The sequence below is a fragment of the Xiphophorus hellerii genome, chromosome 8 (genome assembly GCF_003331165.1).
Source record: "Xiphophorus hellerii strain 12219 chromosome 8, Xiphophorus_hellerii-4.1, whole genome shotgun sequence".
NCBI classification, from domain to species: Eukaryota; Metazoa; Chordata; class Actinopteri; order Cyprinodontiformes; family Poeciliidae; genus Xiphophorus; species Xiphophorus hellerii.
Genome location: NC_045679.1, coordinates 485,287 through 505,506, shown reverse-complemented (window position 1 = coordinate 505,506; position 20,220 = coordinate 485,287). Strand labels below are relative to the sequence as shown.

Here is a 20,220-nt window from a genome sequence, read left to right as displayed (position 1 = left end):
TATTTACTGTTGCAGAATATTAGAGTGTAAACTCGAAAAAAGTCTAAAGTTAATGTTAGTGTGAACAACGCGATACTTTTTACGCTAGTAGCATGCTAGCTGTTAAGCTAATGCTAGTTAGCTCAGTCTGCTAACAGAGCAACGTGGCTTTCAGTCTTTGCACAAGTTTATTTAATATCGTCCGTCCATATTAGCCATTTAATTTTTTATTCGCTATTCGTTTTCAGTTTAAAATTAACATATGACGTGGAAATGAGCAACAGCTTTGAATGAATGGAGTCGTTGCTCTTTCTCTCAAAAGTCTCAAACTTTTCCAGGCCTTGCCCCCAAACAGCGTTAGCTTCTGGTTAGCGACTCCCTTTGCAAGCCCACAGACAATGCTACAAAATATGTAAAGAAATGTTGACGTTTAGAATTATTTTCCTCACCTTTATTCACCATTCAATAATTATTACATATTATTTGGTTTCTTTTGATCGATTGTTCCACAGATTTTCTTCATACAATGTTCCATTTGTTTAGTCCTGAGTTTCTTTTAAAAGTAATCTATGATCCCCTCAAGTAATAAATGCTGTCTCTCTTAATAAATTATTTGCAAGTGTGTTGTGTGCTTCAAACAGAACTTGTAGAATATAACTCTACACCAGGTCATGAACTTTAATGAATTTTGAGTTAACGATGGATTTGTTGGATTTCTGCAACATTTTCTGCTCATAATCCTAACAGCTCTTAACTCATTGACATACTGTAGTACCTACATGTTCTGTCCTTTGAAATAAGAAAATCAAAACTACAACAATATAAACTCGGCCGTGACTCATTTTTATTTGATTCCACAGGCTCCATATCAATGGAAAAGAAGGTCACTGGAGATGCTCGTCATCAGGAAAGGTCGGCGAAGATCAGTAGAAAATACAGATTGATTAACAACCATCTGCAGCTTTTGATGTCATCCTGAGAGTCATAAATATCTATTGAAACGGCTGCTGAAAAGGTAAGGACAGCAGTGTTGTTGGTTAAGTAAACCGGGCTGATATGAACAACCGATGTTATGCCTGACATATCACATATTTCTGCATTTCTCATTTACATCATGTTTTACACTGACTCTTCATCACAAAGACAGAAACCCTTCATTTTATGGTGAAGTTTTCCTTGCTGGTTGGTCCAATCAGAGTACTGATTTCTAATCTTTGGATTAATGATCTCCTTTAATATTCTTGGACCATTCAGGTGCCAGCGCAGCCACTAGGGGGCCCTGAGATTGACGCAATGTAGACTGACAAACAATATAACAAAACCTATGTATTAACCAGAAGCTGCTCAAATGTGTGTATAAGTTGATTGACAGATACTTGGATAAATTACAAAACTCATCATTACCCTGATGATTTGCCCCTGGGCTCCGGCCTGGCCGACCCCGTTCACTTCAGAGCGTCGCACTTTCTGGTTTTTGTTATTCTGCAGATCATAAAGTTTTTCACTCGAGGTAAGTTATTATTATTATTATTATTCTGATTATTATTAGCTAGATGTAAGTTTAGTTTCTGACCAGCGTTTCTTTGTGGTTTGAGTTTTGATGTCTGTGTTCACACGCCCAGGTAGCTAGTGCTCGCTAATGCTAATGATGATGGTGAACAGAAAAAGACTAAAGCTCAAAGCTGTGTGGGGAAATGTTTTAAAAGTATATGCGGAAGCTTATTTCCTTTAAACTAACGTGTTTAGTGTAGCACCCAGTGTTGGCTCACCTGTTCACCCTCTTTGGGCTCCGCTGCATTAGACGTTTACTCTGCAGTTAGAGAGTGGATTTAAATAAAATAAGAGCAGCATTGGTCAGGAAGCACAACTTATTTTGTACATGATTCTGGACTGTCTCTAATAAAAAGGTTCAAAAGCTACTAACTCCATATATTGTAGCAAGAATAGAATAGAAATATCCTAGAGACGAATGAGCTTCATTAGACTGAGTTCCAGTTAGATTGATGAATATTAGGTTCCTCTACATGCCTTTTGTTTTGGGATGCATTTCTCTGTATAGTAATTGTCATAAAGTAATTTGTTATTGTTTCAGATGAACAGTACTCAGACATTTGGATGGTGGTGGTAAGGAACAATGTTTCGAAATGGCAGTTTATTGTGTTTACTTTTCTTCCTGGCTGACCCTAATGAACTACTAGTTTCCAGGCCTCTGCAGAGCTGGATGACTGAGGGAACGCAGCCATTTCATTCAGGAGTGTTGGAACAGGGATGCATCTAAAAATTGTCAAGGAACTTTTCCTTTTGCCGTGGATTTAACCAGCAAATGTCCAGGTCTCTCGGACACGCCTGTAAAACCACCTCATCACCATACGGTTGAACACTGGGGACACAAAATGTAGTATAATGGCATATTAGTGTTGGGCTCTGTCATGGGAGAGAACAAGAAACTACAGAGATCAACAGAGACTGGTAAAAACCCTGAATCCCAGAGTACACAATATTAAGCCATTAATAGTTGTTTCTTAGTGACGTCACAGATCTACAAAATGGCAGCAGCATTTTTTCTACTTGCTCGCGGCTCACAGGCTGCGCTGCGGAGGACACACATGAACAGTTCACTCACCGCTGGACGAGAGCGGTATTTAAAGGTACATGTGAGACTTAGAACAGCTGCTAAGCAGCATTTCAGTCGCTATGTCCTTTGTTTTTGGCTGCCATCTTGTGAGTGTGTTGATTATCTGTGGGAGGTCAAACACTGACAAACATTTCTTCCTGTTTGCTCACACACAGGCTGTATTTGGGAGGATTTGTGTGTGGCCAAACTGATCTCACTAGCGAAGGAAAAGACTTCATCTTCAAAAACATCCCTGAAGCCAAAGTAAAGTATATACGTAGTATACAGTCTGCATCCGGTGTCTCTACCCCAGCGGAAAATAAAACTAGCTGCATGAAACTGATTGTCTGAGTTCCTGCAGAAAGAACCTGAAATAATGATAGATTCTCCAAGAAGAGCTGTTGTCTCTAACTACTCCGATGAAGCAGTTTCGTCTTTATTACCCCGACAGAAGATGGCAAGCTACTGAGAGACTGAGTAGACAAGAGTCCCAGATGGAGAGATGTGACTGCATCTCGTCTGTTCATTGGACCTGCTGAATTCAGCGTACGCTCTTATTCATCAGATTGGTTCGCAGTAAGAGGTTGTGTCTGGGCAGAAGTAATTCATTTTGGGTAAAACAATTGAAATATTGTTTATTTTATCATGTTTCTTTTGGTTACATTACCTGCAAAGTACTCAACAAAAAACAAAGTGCAACATGCAAGATGAGAATCACAGATGGAGACGGAACAACGTCCAACTTTGCCCAAAATTTGAAGTTGCATAAAGAGCAGTAGGTGGTAATTTCCATTACTATGATGAGATAGCTGATTTCAGCTAACTTTGTGTTATTAGCTAGTGTTCTCCAGGCCACGCTGATTTTCTTGCAGTTTTTGTCATGCTTTTTTAAATCTGGTGCTCATCCATGAATAAGTTGCAGCTTGTTAGTTTTTGCCGTTAGGTGAGCGGGGCTCCGATTCAGAAAACGGTTCTTCACTTGAACTTAATGACGATAGTTTATCTCAGTCTTCTCTCCGTCACAACATTGACTGTTTAGAGGACAGATCACGTACTTGAAGACATCTGCATCAGAAAAACATGTTAGAATAGATTTACTCCAGGCAGTTAATTTTTGACTGAATGTTTCTTGCAGCTAAGTTTAATTGTGCTTTAAAATATAGAGGAATGATTTTAGAATTACTCTTTTTGTACTTTGTAAGTTCAGTTGCACATGTTTCATCATGGTTTGAGATAAATGCACATTTAAGATGGTACACATTATCTATTATTTACATTTAACAAATAATTGCAACATTGTTAAAAAAGACAGAAAGGACTTCAAATTCCCATTTTAAGACCTGGAACTTTTCTGACTCAGACTTAGACTTAGACTTGTACTTTATTGATCCTTTGGGAAGACTCCCTCAGGAAATTGAAGTTACCAGCAGCTCCCAGGCAAAAAACAAAGATAACACACAGTAAGCAAAGGTGCAAAAGAATACAAAATACAAATTAAATACTAAGGTACACACCAAATGTGAGTAACCAAAACCTTAAATTATGCAAGAAACCAGGAATAAGAATATAGAATATAAGAATATAAGTAAATATAAATACAACGCAAAAAAAATATAAGAATTTGACGGATAGATTGACCAGTGATATCGTATTGCACTATGTGGTTTGACCTGATAAGCATGGAGAAAAATACAAGGGGTCACTACTCCTTCCACCCTCTGTCCTGTGTCACCTCCCCCGCCCCAATGAGGAATTGTCCTTGAAGATAAAGACTAGAGACTTGCAAAGCAATGACTTGGTCCCACTTTTGGTTGTCACATTAAGAATTAAATGTTATTTTTTTATTTCTAGCAATCTACCCCAGGGCAGTTGTGGGCTACAATGTAGCGTACCACCGTCAGCATGTATTCACATAATGGATGAAGGACTCAGCGTAATGTAACGTGCTTTGGAGTCCTCAGGACTTCATAAAGCATTACACAAGTACAGGCCATTTGCCACTTAAACATTCATATTCACTGAGTTTTGATTTCACTACACACACTGTTTCATTCTAAAGTTAGAAATTCAGGTAAGTTGTTAATCTGAAGCTATAGCCCAAGCCGTGTGTTACCTCTGAACTTGATCAAGGTAGGATATTCTGACTTTTTTAATTTGTCAACCATGTGTTACCTCCTATTGTAAAAAGGTAGGTTTTTCTGAGGTAGGTATTTATTACATCAAGATGTGCTACTCATGGCTAATACACAAGTTCCTTACAATATGAAAACAATACAAATTCCTTTCATATTGTAATTAAAGGATTTTAGTGCATCAACATGCGCTACATCTGTTTTTTAAAGGTAGCTGTTATGATAAAGGGTTATAAAAAGCAAATAAAATCAAGTTTATTCGCACATTTCAGCAATAAGGCAGTTCAAAGTGCTTCACATCATAAAAACAAAAAATACAAGATCATTGAACACAGTCAACAATTTAAAAAGTGCATCAACATGTTCTGCGTCTTTATTTTGTGTAAATGTTGGACATTCTGACAAGTTTTAGTGCTTCAATAAGTGCTCCTTCTATATTCTATAAAGTTAGGTTAAGGTATTTGAAAAGAACTTAATTTAGTCATTTTCCACTCTCACTGACCATTCAAACAGCTATACACCAGAACAACATTCACCCATTTGCACTCAAACTCATTTATACGCTGATACATTTCTCTAGTGATAGTGGGCAGCTGATAGCATTGAGTTTGAACAACTTCATCTGGTGGAGAACAGAAGTAATTACGTTGTTTCAAGATAATTAAATTTGATTTCCAACACTCAAATATTTAACTGGTTACCTGTACAGGGTTTACAAACCCCTGCATGTATAGAAAATGGATGGATAGACTGATGGACTATGAGAATTTATAACAAAAGGACCTGGGATAAAAACTTGGTTATGTGTCTATGTACCTCAAGCACATAAGATACTTTGTGCTTTTGTGATATTTGTATGTCTTCATTCGCGTGTTCTTGTACCAGAACACAATGAGCTGTTTCTTTCATCATCATCTCTCTTAGGATATTTAGTTGTTTCTTTGTATCCTGTCTCCTTTCCCTGCTTGCCCTCTCCACCACATAGTGGACAGACAGCGGAGCACCTTCTCACATAGGCTGCTCCAGCTCCGCTGTCGTAGGGACAGATACAGGAAATCCTTCCTGCCACAGGCCATCTCACTGTACAATAAAAGCTAAATCATTGTTCTGCACTAATCAGTCCGATTTTGCACAACTGCACTGTGGCACACTTGCTGTACATATATTTACATATACATATCTGCATTTTTTGAATCTTTGCAAGGACTGCTCTAAGCTGCTTTTATATTAACAGCATTTTATATTTTTACAATTTATAGCATTTTATATTTTATTTTTATTTTATCTACAACTACTACTCAGTGGTAGTTGTTGTGTGTCTTGTCTCTATGCTGTAACTGCGAAATAATTTCCCTGCTGGGATGAATAAAGTACTTCTATTCTATTCTATTCTATTCTATTCTATTCTATTCTATTCTATTCTATTCTCCAACCAGATATTTCTAATTTCAATCTGTGGTTGGAATGTGCTCTCCACTCTCCTCTCCTGCTTCATATGATCTGCTAGAGGTGGTGTATTGAGGCCCAGCTTGACTTTGGTTGGAGTTGGATTCGTTCTATGATCTCCTTCTGTTTTCTCTTGTGAGCATCTGAAGAATCTTCTGTTGGGCTCTTTGTCCACACTTTCTCTGTCGTCATGAACTTTCTAAACTTGTCTATCTAGTTGACTGCCACTGAGCAGCTTCTACTCTTTGAATACTTATTAAACAAGCAACAGGTGTATGATATTGCATATTTTGGTATTGATCTGATGCCAAGTAAATACAGGGCCAGTATTGCCACTACTGATACAGATACTTTCTAAAGGTAGGAATTTATTACTACCTCTAAAATAAAAAGGTAGTAAATTCCTGCATGTCTATAATGCAGGTTAATTACAATATGAAAGGAATACAGATTCCTTTCATATTTTACAGCAATTTTACAACAGCAATGTTGGAACAATGTCAGCGTCCGTTATGTGTGTGTGTGTGTTTTTGAGGGGGGATGGGGGCGTGTAGGAGAGTTGGGGGGGATTGAAAGAGCATGTTTCTCAAAACTAGCTAGCTAACCAAGCTAGCTAACATTACTGTCTGTATTCTATTGTGTGTGTGTGTGTGTGTGTGTGTGTATGTGCATTTATTTATCCAGCCATCCATCCATTCATTCACCAATTCATCCATTATCCATCCATCTTCTTTTGCTTATTTGGGGTCGGGTTGCGGGGGTAGCAGCCTAAGTAAAAACGCCCAGACTTCCCTCTCCGCCACCACTTGTTCTCGCCAGGGGAATCTTAAGGCACTTCCAAGCCAGCCGAGAAACGAAGTCCCTCCAGCGTGTCCTGGGTCTTCCCCAGGGCTCCTCCTGGTGGGTCATGAACTCCTCACCAGAAAGGCATCCAGCAGGGACTGAATCAGATGCCCGAGCTCCTCAAATGGCTCCTCTTGACCTGAAGGAGCAGCGGCTCTACTCTGAGTCCTTCCTGGATATCTGAACTTCTCACTCTATCTCTAAGTTAGTGCAGCATTAAAAAACCAAGAATATAATTTTTCATAAGGTGCACCATCAGGGAAACCAGGAGACAAACATGCTTGGTTTCGAATCTGTTTAATCAAAGTTTTAGGTTAAAGAACAAAAATGCTTTATTGCCTTTTTGAAATAATTATCTTCACAGTTGTTTATACATGCAGTCTAGATATGCATCTTAGATTACTTTGGAACATTCTTATTATTTGTGTTTAACAATGTTTTTTTTATTTTTCTGTCGTCAAAGTACTGTTGTGAACACTGAAAGTATGTTTTCTACCTAAAACAGTTTAATTGACCACTCTCCACCTGTGTGGGTGGAAATGAAACTACAAATAAACACAATTGTGCCTACAATAATCTCCACCATTAATCATAGTTATGTTTTATGACATCTTTAATAAACCAGACCATTAATGTTGTCTGTATTCCTGTAGTTGACACATAACCTTTTTGCTGTTTCATAATGAATTATGTGGCAAATGAGCAAGATTTTCCCTCCACCACATTTTGTTTGATGATAAATTTATTTTGTATTACATGAAAAAAGTAACATCAGAGATTTAATCAGTTAAGTCAGAATAATGACCTCATCGTTGCATCTACAGCTGATTCTCTGCAATATGCTGGTATTGTAAAGCTGCTCTGCTTCCTTCATCCATGTTTCTTTTAATTCGTTCTAGTTTGTGGACTTTCTTGTCTCCTTTCTCTTCCATCTTCTCAATCAGAAAGTCCAGGTGGACTAAAGTAGATGCTGAATCAACTTTCAGAGCAATCTTTTCTAGTTTGACAACATGCTTGTAGGACTCATCCAGCAGCTCATGTTTCTTTGCAGTCAGATGTTTAATTTTTGTCTCCAGACTTTCTAAGTAACTCAAGTTTTTCTCTCTTTCAGTTTTACTGTTGTCATACTTTTGCTTTATTTCTTTCAGAGTCATCTTAACTTTTCTTGTTTTGGTCACATATCTCCAATTTTCTTTCACATGATCAGATGTGGGACACTTCCCACTGCAAACAATGCAGTGACCTGCTGTGATGACATCACAGAAGGCAGGACTTGGGGCCAGAATGCATCCAGGATAGTGACAGTTCTCCTCACAGCGAGTACAGCACATAGCTCCTTCAAAAGAACCACCTTTAAACTGGTTTTTGGCATTTATAGGTTCTTTGACTTTGTAGGACTCCTCTATTTCTATAGTAAAATGTTCATTCTTTTTCATCTCTTCTTTATATTTAATCAGGTCATGTTGAATTTGTCTGATTTGCTCCTGTTTTTGTTCCGTTTCAATTATTCTTTCCTGCAGATTTTGAATGCAGGCTGTGAGTTCACTGCGCTCCTTTATAACAACAACCGTTGCCTTCACATTTTGAGGTTGCGCCTTTTCCAGAAAGGCAGTGAACTCTGTCAGTCCTTTCTCTGTTATCTTATTGGCCCCTTCCAGGTATTTTGCTAGTTCGTTCCGGTCTTCGCTCTGACAGTTATTAAACAAGAAGTAGACAGGCTGCTTCTTCTCATTTTTGGCACATTTAATGGTTGAAACTTCAAGAGCTTGAAGGACATTGTTTGGTGTTCTTCCATTTGAGTGAGTGATGAGAGCTACGATGTTGTCTTCTATGTTTTTTCCAAACAGCGACATGATGGAATTCAAGATATACATCAGTCGGTCACTGAGACGATTATCGCTTGCTTTCATTACCAGACCCACTCCATGAATTGCATGAACACCATCCATTGATTGAAACAAGTCAAGTAATCGCTGACTGATGTTAACATCATGTTCTATCCCTCTGGTGCTTCCAAATCCCGGAGTATCGATAATGCTCAAAGAGTAGGGTATGGCTTTACCTTCAAAACCAAATATTTCATAGACAATCACTTCAGACGTTTCATGGTCCACCTCCTCCACGATTTGGAACCAAACCTCATCCTGAAACTTCACTCCCATGGTGAAATTGGCCAGTGCATTGATGAAAGTGGATTTTCCTGCTCCTGTTTCACCAACCAATAGGATTGTTTTATGTCTCTTGCATCCATCTTTTTCACCAACTGTCAGTTTTGTCAGCTTTGCAGATTTTTCCTTTTTTGGCCTCAGCTGGTAAACAGATGGATTTCCTGACTGAATCAGAGTACTTCTGGAGATTATGGTGTCCAGTGTGCAATTCCTAGAAGAGAAACAAACTTACTCAAACCATTTTGAAAACTTATCCTGTATACTGATTTCATCCTTTCAAAACTAGTTGTTAAAAGTAACAATATTAAATATTTATCAAGCTTATATTAAAGCCTTAAAAACATTTAAGACCCAATGACTTCAGTATATGGGAAGTTTAAATCTAGGAAGTACTATAAATTACAATAGCTTGGATGGAGTCAAAATAATAAAACCACCAAAGGAATATTAACCTAAAGTATAATCAGCAATACCTTCAGAGTGATTTCAGGTTTTTTCCACTTGTCCTTTGCATCATGTCCTTTATAAACTAAATGTGTTTTTTACTTATAAACTGTATAAATTGGTTATTTAGGGTTCTATTTTTATGTTTGAGTGAATTTAGTGAATTTTGAGTGAATTTTTAATTTTCATGTAAATTAAGTTCTGAAATATTTTACGTAGAACTGCCTTAGTGTTGCCCTCCTTAGGGCAAATAGTACCTAAGCAGTTGAATTTTCCTATTGGTTACAGTGGAAAAGCTTGGTACAATTTTGTCATAGCCAAGCTCTCTGGTATAAAACCACCTTATTCAGACACAGAGCGCCACCTGGTGGTGAGTCAGTAGTTGGAATAGTGAGTGATTGTAGCAATCATTGATTGATACCATTTTCAACTTTGCAAATGTGTGATTCATTTGCCTTGTGGTGGATACACAGCTCGAACAATAAGGTTACAGGTGTTAGTGTTTGTTAGGAGACCTGGAATCTTGTCATGGATGTTTTAAACATTAGCTGCAGGGAAGACAGTGAGATTCCTCGTTACATACCTCACTGCTGCACTGCTGATGTCTAGAGAGGGGGGTCCTGCTCTCAGTTTAGTTCGAGGCAGAGGAGCAGGTGTACGAGCCGGTGAGGTAGAAGATGAAGGCGGACACTTTGAGTCACTAACCTTGCTTGGAGATTTACTGGAACATAGAACATAAGCATAAAAACCATCTTCTATCTATGTTTAAGGTCAGTTTATTATCAGGCTTTATTTAAGATACATCGGTAGATATTTGTTTTTGTTCAAACTAAAAATAAATAGAATATAAATGCAGCAGAATAATAGTCATTTTCTGCATAAAGGCACATCTTAGATGGCAATGTCACACATACTGGGTATTTAATATCAGAAGTATATAAGAAGGAAAAAACTGAGCAAATTACACTTGTTCCTGCTCCAGGTTCTGATGGAGGTTTCAAGGGACTAAAAGCAAGGGCAGACTATCGTTTTAAAGACTTATAATCCAAAATACACTGGTAGAGTATGAATTTGTAGAGGATATTTCCAGTCTAATTTTGAAAGTTTCTTTAAACTTTAATATTACATTTTCACACTGACAGTCTGAATTTAAACAGATATTAGTTTCTGTACAGATCCAATCACTGATTTGAGTGAGATCCAATAAACATACACAGAGCATACTGATTTTATCAAATATTTAATTCACAGAAGACCAATCATTTTATGCAGAACATTAACTGGAGTGTCTCAGGATATATACAGTCATAGTTAGTCACAACTTCATTTCTGATTATATCACAAAGGAAATAAAGAAACTCTATTAATGGTCCAAAATATTGAGCTAAACTTAGACAGCATTTCAAGTCTATTTTACAGCTAAAAGTAATGTATTATACAGTACAAGTCAAAACTGCATTGTCAAAATGTACTTTTAAGGCAAATTGTGTTGGAGAACATCTGAATTTCAACTGAACTAATTCAGTTTAGTTCAAGAAAATACTTAAGAAGAAGGAGGTAAAACAAAAACAATTTTCAATATTTCTTTTTGATATATGTTTCAAATTGTATCAATATTTTGTGCCATCAAAATGGTATCAAAACATTTAAATCTAAGTATTTTTCCAATAGATTGTTTCACAGTCAGAATCATACCAACACTAACCTACCCATTGTTAAATACAATACACCGGTTACAATGAGTAGTGTAATTACTGTTGAACATAGCTGCACATAATCATATTTCTGAATATTTTAACATTTATTCAAACTATTGGAATCATGGAAAAGATTGTAAAAGTAACAGTTCCCAACATACTACTAATTTATTAAGTTTGCAGTCTATTAATTGGAGTTCGTCATTATAATGATACATCATTTTTGTCATAAAATATTTGTTGGTTTGCTCCTTGTTACTCTTGTTTCTCGTTACAAGAAGCAAGAGATGCAGTCTCTGGTTAATTACTCTGTTTTCTCTGATATTGTACATCATATTCTCAAGTTACATTACCACAAAGATTAAAAAATAGTAGTTGAACAAAAGATGCAATTTATTATCTTAAATAATTAAATCATTTTCCCTTTATCAAAATACTTTGGTAAATTCCTTTATTAAAAACCTAATCAAAGTTTTATATCAAAGTTTCATGAAGTACAACCTTTTCAGAGTCATGCACCTAATGAGACTTTCTTGTTAAACTTGTCACAGATTTGTTGTGACTGTTGATTCTTCCCTTTTTTACACGGTTGTTACTCTGCCCCACAAATACTGCAGTGCTAATTTGGTCCCTTCATCCATTTCGGTTCTCATCTCTTCCAGTTTCTGAACTTTCTTAGTGTCTCCTATTTCCTTCATCTTTGCAATCAAGAAATCCAAGTGAACTAAAGTGGCCCCAGCATTAACTTTGAGGGCAATCTCCTCCAGTGTGATAACATGTTGGTACGCTTCATTGATGAGCTGGAACTTCTCTGATCTCAGTTTCTGTATTTCATTTACAAGACCTTTTACAACATTAAAGTTTTTCTCAACATCACCCTTCTCTCTCTCTATCTCTTTTTGAACTCCTACAGTCTTCTTAACCTTCTTGGTCTTAGTGACATATCTCCAGTTTTCCTTCACATGAGCTGATGCAGGACATTTACCAGTACAGACAGTGCAATGCCCTTTTCTAATGACCTCACAATGTTGGGGACTGCGAACAAGTGTGCAGCCAGGATAGTGGCAGTTCTCCTTACAGATGGTGCAGACCATTGCTTTCTCAAAAATATTTTGCCTGAAAAAAAGTTTTTGACTTTTCAGAGGCTCCTTTTCTTTGAAAACAACATCGACTTCAACAGTGAACGTCTCTGATTTATTCATGTCTTCTACTTGTTTGACGAGCGCATCATGAGTTTGTTTGAGTTCCTCTTGTCTCTGCTCTATTAGTAGGATTCTCTCCTGCAGGTTTTGGATACAGGCTGTCAGGCTGATGCGTTCATTCAGGACATCTGTAGTCATTATCAGTTTTTGGGCTGTTTTCTTCTCCAAGAAGGCTGTAAAGGTTCTCAATCCTCTCTCTGAAATTTCAGTAGCAATTTTTAGAAATTCAGTGTCCTCTGATCGGTCATCACTTTGGGAGTTATCAAAAAGAAAATAAATAGGTTGATTCTTTTCATTTTTGGCACATCTTATTTTTGTAGCTTCAAGAGCTTGAATAACATTTTTAGGTTGTCTTCCATCTGAGTGAGTTATGAGAGCCACAATGCTTTTCTCCAGGTTTTTCCCAAACAGAGACATGACTGAATTGAAGACGTATGAAAGGCGATCATTCACTCGATTATCTGTGGCCTTCACCACCAGACCTACAGCGTGAATCTCCTGAATTCCCTCATCTGATCGAAACAAGTCAAACAATCTTTGACTGACAATAAAATCTTTTTCAATCCCTCTGGTGTCTCCAAATCCAGGCGTATCAATGATGGTCAAAGAGAATGGCAGAGTTTGATCTTCAAACCCAAAGATCTCGTAAACCATCACATCTGATGTCTGGCTTTCAGTCTGCCCTCTCTTCTCATCTTCTACAATTTTAAACCAGACCTCATCCTCAAACTTCACTCCCATGGTGTGGTTGACCAGAGCATTGATGACAGTAGACTTTCCTGCTCCTGTTTCACCAACCAGCAGCACTGTTCTGTTGGCCTTGTTCAAATTTTTCTTTCCGAGAGTTATCCTAGTCAGAGGTCCAAAGTCCTCTTTTTTTGTGTTTAGTTGGAAAACGGATGGGGATCCTGACTGGACCAGGAGACATTTTGAGATGATGTCCTTGAATTTAGATGATGTATTCCTGTTGAAAAAGTTAATAATTTACTAGCTTAAATTCCTCTCCCAAATGGAGTAGAGTAATACAAATAAAATAATCTCTTCTGTTTGCTTTTTCTTCTTTATTATGAAGACCATGAGCTTAATTTATGAGCATATGAGCTTGTTTTATGTTTTATTCAAGTAATTCTTGCTAACTGATTAGAGGCAGCTGCGAAGAACCTAAAACTTTAACGGGCTAAATTATGTGACATTCTTCTTACTCACGCATGTGAATGAGATCAATGTAATAATAAAATCGGTCTTTGAGAAGGCATTTTAGACACAATCCCCCAGTATTTTTTTACTATGTACAAACTTCTTATTGTAAAGCAACTGTAAAAATATTTTTTAATAACTCCCCTTACGTACAACATACAGACATTTGTCCTTTTTAATACTATAAAACTATATCTTCAGTTAATTTATAACTTCTCTCTATCTTGAAAAAGATCTTATTTAGTCTCCTTTTACTTTGCATAATGATAAAGTGATTGGAAACATGTTAAATATGTTTTTATAGATTGATAAGTACAGATTTACATAAACTGTAACAATAAATGTTTTTACTTACATTCTTTGCATGATGATGAAGTCTTGAAGATCACTCCTGTGAGGTTGAAACAGGTTTTTATGACTAATGAAAAACAAATAGTAAAGTCACTGTTATCTGTTTTTATGTCAGTGTGTTAAAGTAATTCATTAGACACACTTTGTTGTATACAGTACACATACAGTAAGTGACCTAACAGAGAAAGCACAACTGGAATTAGCAGATGTGTGTTTTAAAAAATCAAATCAGCTGTAAAACTACGTTCATATTCATCAAATTGTTGAACAGTTTAAGTGGTCCTTCAAAAATGTAATGAAAAAAACAAACATGTCAGCTTGATGTTTCAGTTTTTATTCTAACCTTGTAACATTAGAAAGTTTTCCTACCTGTGCAGACAACCACACTACTGCTCTTTACAATGCTCAGTGAGGCTATGAAAGCAAGAAGAGTAAAGAGAAGTCAGCATTCAGAGTTTTATATTCTACAAGAAGGGGAGGAAACTCTGGTCACATGATTTCACTGAAGCGTTTTTTGTTCAGCAGAACTATGCTGAAAGCTTTCTTTACCTCCTCTGGTTGATAAAGTCTGTCCTAAACAGTGTAGCTGCTAATGAAACTGAGTCCAGTGTTTCATTCCTCAATATTTCAGTTTTGTTTTCAGTAAATGTATAACATTATCAAAATAATAAACTTAAATTTACATTGTTTAGGCATCTGGTAATCAGTTCAACTGTTTCTTTGTACTAGGAAACATTTATCTTTACAGTATCTTTTATAGCATTTCTCAAGATAAATGACAAAATCAAGTGTTAAACTAATTTAACTAGTTTAATTAAAACTCTTGATAATCTGTGAAGGAAATGATGTCCTAATGATGAGCATTAGATGTCCTGCCTGATTTGAACTACAACTATCTGTCTTTTAGAGCTACCAACAACAAATTTGTTTTATGCAAAATGCCTTCATAGGACTGGACTTCTAAATCCTGAATTAAAACATAATTAATTGCTTTCATTGCTAGCACATCAGGCTCCCCTTTCATCCAAACTAACTGAGGAATGCTGACAGTAAAATGTGTGCATCAGTGGATGACTTGACATTTTATTTTTCTTGGCTGGAGACCAGGCATTTCCACTCCTTGATGAAAAACAAAAAGAAATTTTATTTTTCTTTCAACTTTGTGCAGAGTAATGAGTTTCTCATTTATCATTATAATTATATTAACATAAGTATTTCGAACTTTTTATTAGCAGAAGCTTGACTGCCTTTCAGTAGATATTTTTCAACCTACGTTGGAAAAAAATATATCACTGCAGTAAACTGAAACTAAATATTTTCATAGCAGCTTTATTGATTTTACCCTCATTGCTTTGCAATGTCAGAAGACTGTTTCATTCACAACCACTGATCTGAACCAGCTGTTATGGTTGGTGTAGGCTGTGTTCAGATAGGGCATTTTAAAATGCACAACATGGTATCTAAAGTTTCATTTTTTCAAACCACTGTTGAGATGTACTGGATAACAAATGTTATCATAATAAAGATCTTTTAGCCTTATACTGAGACCGCATGATTCATTGTGAAATATTTTATTTGTGGCTAATTTATTATTAGAAGTTTTTTCTGAATCAGATTATAAATCTTTTTATTGAAGTTTTAAGGACATGATTGAAAACACAACTCACTGTAAGTTACACTTTTCATATGTCATTTTCAGTAATTTCTGGATATATTTAGGTACTGAGAACATATTTTTTAATTATCCTGTTAGGAATTATACAAAATTATTAAAATATGTTTATAATGACTGAAAAGACAAGCCAACATGCTGACAAGTTTGATTATTTGGAAGGATGTTTTCTGGCAATAAAATACTTTATAAAAGCAATACTAAAGTGAAAATATGTTTATGACATATTTTTGTTTTATTTAAACTTTGGTAACTGCAAAATATTTACCTTTATTTACTCTATTTGCTTTCACATGACCTGTCACAGCATATTAGGCTTGTGGATAAGCTGGTTGTCTGAATGTTGAAGGGCAACTTGGCTCTACAGAAATCATACCAATATATAGTAGATGGTTTCTTGATTGGCTCTTTTACATCAAGGTTCCATCTGACATCTGAGTGCACAGGTTGCAATTGTTTTCTCACATCTACAGAACTTAGAAAATGTTTTAATGATATTAAAAATTTCTGCTCCATTGTATTTATAGTGTATTGTAGGTATAATGTCTGTGTTACCAAAGTTTGACTTGATTCCAGGTTTCTGACTCAAAGCCCAGTGGATTTTAAAGCAATGTCCCACAGAGGAATATATTGTTTCAGTTCTTCCGTTGCCTTGATTCTAATGACTGATCTACAAAGCAGCTGTAGACATTTATTTAGATGAACTTTGCAAAAGGAGTTTATGTCTGCTCCTAATCCACAGTTTATGTCTGTCATTGTATTGTTTCAGCATCATATATTTTCACTTTAGTAAAAAGAAGCAAAGTCTTTTTGAGCTATCATCAGCTTTAAGCTGGTTTGTTATCTTTGTAAAGTCAGATGACGGTTGTTTCATACAGAACCAGTGTACTGAAACACCCTGCTATGGTTGGTGTCAACTGTTTTCTGATAAAACATTCCAACATGCCCGGCATGGCACGCAAGACATGTCACTCCTCCAAACACCTAAAACTAATTTATTTATAATAATGTGCTTAACAAGGATGAATAATTGATCATTTATGGTCTTTGTTTTGTTTTTCTGCTGCATTTGATTTAAAATAGCTTTGTGGTCCCTGGTATAATCCACACATTAGTGCCTTTAAATTATTTTTGTCAATTGAAGAAAATCTGACCTCAGTCACAAAATCTCAGACATGTAATACTTTTTTATTTGTTTATTTTGAGAAATAATAATAATAACATTCTTTTCCAGAAAAAATAGCAATGCACTTGCTTTCCTTGGAGCATTTGGTTTTTTGTCATGTTTTTTCCTAAATTGTAATGTGAATAATACTAAGTAGTCAGCTATTTTCTGTGTGGGGCCCAGTGGGGCTGATGATGACATGTCTTCCTGATGTTCTGGCTACTATTTAGGGCTTAATGGGGCAGGAGGGGATTCAAGGCACCAGATAACGGTTTAATTCCCATTTATAGTTGCTTATTGCAAAATGCTTGATATTTGTTTTACGTTAGAACAATCAATTACCTGCTATTGATGTTTTTTATAATGTCATAGAATTTTGCGTCCAATCTTGATGACTAGTTGAAAGACATCTTTCTTACAGATATGTCACTTGTGAGGAAACATTTTGTCTGACAGCAACACAATGCTATCACTTTAACAGAATCAGTGCTATCTTCACATTCCTCTCATACAAACCCTGACATTGTTGGCTCAGATGTATTTAGATGGAACATTTTAAAATGCACAGCATGACACGTAGCACAAAAATGTGACTTGATTCCAGTCAGTATGTGATCTTGTAATAGCACATTAAAAGGCCAGAAAACATTATATAGATCCATCTATCTATCTACAGTGAACCCTCGTTATTTCGCGGTTCACCTTTCACGGTCTCGCTGCTTCGCGGATTTGCATCGTGCATTGTGTTCTGCATTCTGATTGGCTAAACAGTCTCTCTGCTTCTTCTCTACCTGGGTGTCAATAACTTTGCGGGTAATATGTACACGTACGTAAAACAGCTTGCCAAATTATTTTTCTTTTTTTACCCCTCCAGGGGGTCTTTTGTGGGCTCTAGTGTCCCTTATATGACAGTAGGCAGACAGGAAACGGGGAAGGAGAGTGGGGGAAGACATGCGGCAAATGTCGTCGGGTCCGGGAGTCGAACCCGTGACGGCCGCGTCGAGGACTCAAGGCCTCCAAATATGGGTCGCGCTAACCGCTACGCCACCACGGCACGCCCAGCTTGCCAAATTTAACATAATCGATGGTGGCATGTCGGTTTATAAGAATCTTTTTGCCCAGAAGAAAAAAGAGTGACAACAGCTACTGATAACTATGTTCTTCTCTCGAAAAAACACACCTGCACCGCGGGCTTTAGAAGAAAAAAACGTGGCAGAGCGGAGTCAGGATGCAGCGGCTCAGTCAGAAGAGCAGTGAAATGCAGGTGAATCACTATTTGTCCACCTGCACTTTGTATTTTTTTCATAATCATTTTTTCCCCGGTCTAATCCAATGACTCGGGTCGCGGTGGGGCGGTGCTGATCTCCGCAATTTGAAGCCTTCACTTCGTATTGATGATTAAAATTACTATTTTTCAGTATAGTAGTTATTAGTAAAAAAAAAAAAAAAGAAAAACGTTTATACAGTACTTTTATTTGTTAAAAACAATGCTTAGCCCTGTAAAAAAGGTTTTGTTCTTTGTTTAAAATCTATTATGGAGTATTTCATTGTATAATAATTGTTAAAAAAAATAAAGGTTCCTACTCTTCCAACTAACAAAATAATCATAAAAATAATCAAATCTAGGACCAGGGGAAATGCCTTTAAATATTAAAGGTATTGCCTTTCATTCAGCTTATTTAGTTTGGTTTTACATTCAGTAATTAATTAAGTGGATTGAACTGACCTGAGCAAATGATAGTCGAGTTTATACCTAATGCTGGCTGGCGGAGCGTAGCCTGTAACTCCAGGAATAACACTCTATGCTTAGATATGATATCGACTCACCGTCGAGTAGTGAATTGTTTGAGGAGGTTGATGCAATGTTAACCATTCTAATGTAGCAGCGGGAAGCTATACCAGTTGTCAACCAGATCACAACTTGGTGAGCACCACAGCGGGAGGGAAATAACATTAGCGGTGCTATTGTTGCAGGTACAACATTGTGTCAGATCGTAGTTAGTAAAATAACTTACCACCGATCAACAAGTTTCATGTATTACTCAATTCAGATTTGGAGGTTTCAGGTTGTTTTACAAACAATACACTCCAACAACCACAGTGAGCAGCAGCATATGGGAAAACCCGGAAACACGCATGAGGATCCCAGAACGTAAAAGGAAGGTGGTTTGGTCATGGCAATCACGTGGGTTACATGTGGAGATTTGTCATTTTCAAATGGAGCCATGAAGTTTGTGTAGATGATCTATTTTAGGGCTTGTTTTGTACAAAACCCTTAATGACTGACAAGAAACAGTAGATGTCAAGAACGGTTAATAGGTGTTAATTGACCGGTAAAGCTGGAGGCCTGCTGGAGGAACGTGAGTAATCTTGTAGTCCGATCTCACAATAATACAGCTTCTGTCTTACCGGCTGCCTCTCCGCCCATCTACAGATTCGTCCAGATCTGCACAAATTGACCAGGATCTCTGATCAAAAGTGTCCTCAAACTCCATTTCTCTTTGTTTGGCTTTCTCTTCCGCTTTTTTCCCCTTGTCCGTCCCTCTTTTAGGTCCGTGTGGAACACAGTGAGCACATGTCTTTTTTTTTTTTCCTTTTTCTGATTTGACTTCACACACCTTGTACTTACTAATAGACATGATTATAATGTAGGCCTGGTTTTCTTCCAAGGACTTCAGGAAAATTGTTAGATTGCTCAGCACGTGTCTTTTACACTATCAAGAAAATGTTGATAAAAATTAATGGGATTGCCCAAAAAAATGAAAGAGTCATCACTAGCAAAATAAACCATGAGGTTAAACAGATACAGTATATTGATTCCTCCCAGGTTTGTGTTTTACATACCATAATGAAAAACAAGGGAAGCAAATCTGACTTGCAAATATGTTGCTGATCAGGAAATGTTATCTTCCACAGCAAACAATAGTATCTCTTATGTATGTATTTTATCATGTCAACAGACGTCTTTGAAACACCCTGGCTGTGGAAACACCCTCATGATGGCTGATGGGAGTGTTCAGATAAGGTTTTCAGAAATGCATTTCATTTTACAAAATGAAACTTGGGGTTTAAGATGTACTAATTTTATTATTATGCTGCATGTAATATTGTATGAACAGACTCAGTGAGTATGAAAAAATACAAAGGGAGTTTTTCTTTTGGGTAACCGACTAAAAAATAATTTTAACAGCTGTTCAGACATCATTCTATTTTTTAGGTTTTTAATAAAATCCAATTTATTCACGAGCACATCCAAAAACAAGATTGGCATAAAAGCTTTACATGTAGATTAAAACAGATATGAACTGGG

At 36.7% G+C, this 20,220-nt stretch overlaps 1 protein-coding gene across 3 annotated transcripts; it reads right to left on the bottom strand.

Annotated features, from left to right (window-relative positions):
* Positions 1–7,294: 7,294 nt before the first annotated feature.
* LOC116723962 (uncharacterized) lies at positions 7,295–19,614 on the bottom strand. 3 transcript variants are annotated; one of them, XM_032569209.1, is made up of 5 exons: positions 19,320–19,560; positions 14,443–14,487; positions 14,078–14,140; positions 10,210–10,347; positions 7,295–9,393 (listed from the first exon to the last, which is right to left on the bottom strand). In XM_032569209.1, the coding sequence occupies exons 3-5, from the start codon at positions 14,086–14,088 to the stop codon at positions 7,833–7,835; spliced, it is 1,710 nt and encodes a 569-aa protein (XP_032425100.1). In that variant the 5' UTR covers positions 14,089–14,140; positions 14,443–14,487; positions 19,320–19,560; the 3' UTR covers positions 7,295–7,832. The 3 variants fall into 3 exon arrangements, with proteins under 3 accessions (XP_032425100.1, XP_032425099.1, XP_032425101.1); XM_032569208.1 differs by having other exon boundaries at positions 14,078–14,113; XM_032569210.1 differs by lacking the exons at positions 7,295–9,393; positions 10,210–10,347 and adding an exon at positions 10,848–13,489 and having other exon boundaries at positions 14,078–14,113; positions 19,320–19,614.
* Between the last annotated feature and the right edge of the window lie 606 nt (positions 19,615–20,220).

Coding starts and splice junctions, on each gene's coding strand:
- LOC116723962 (XM_032569209.1), bottom strand. Junction 9,394..10,209: donor ATCAGCAGTGCAGCAGTGAG/GTATGTAACGAG, acceptor TTTCTCTTCTAG/GAATTGCACACTGGACACCA.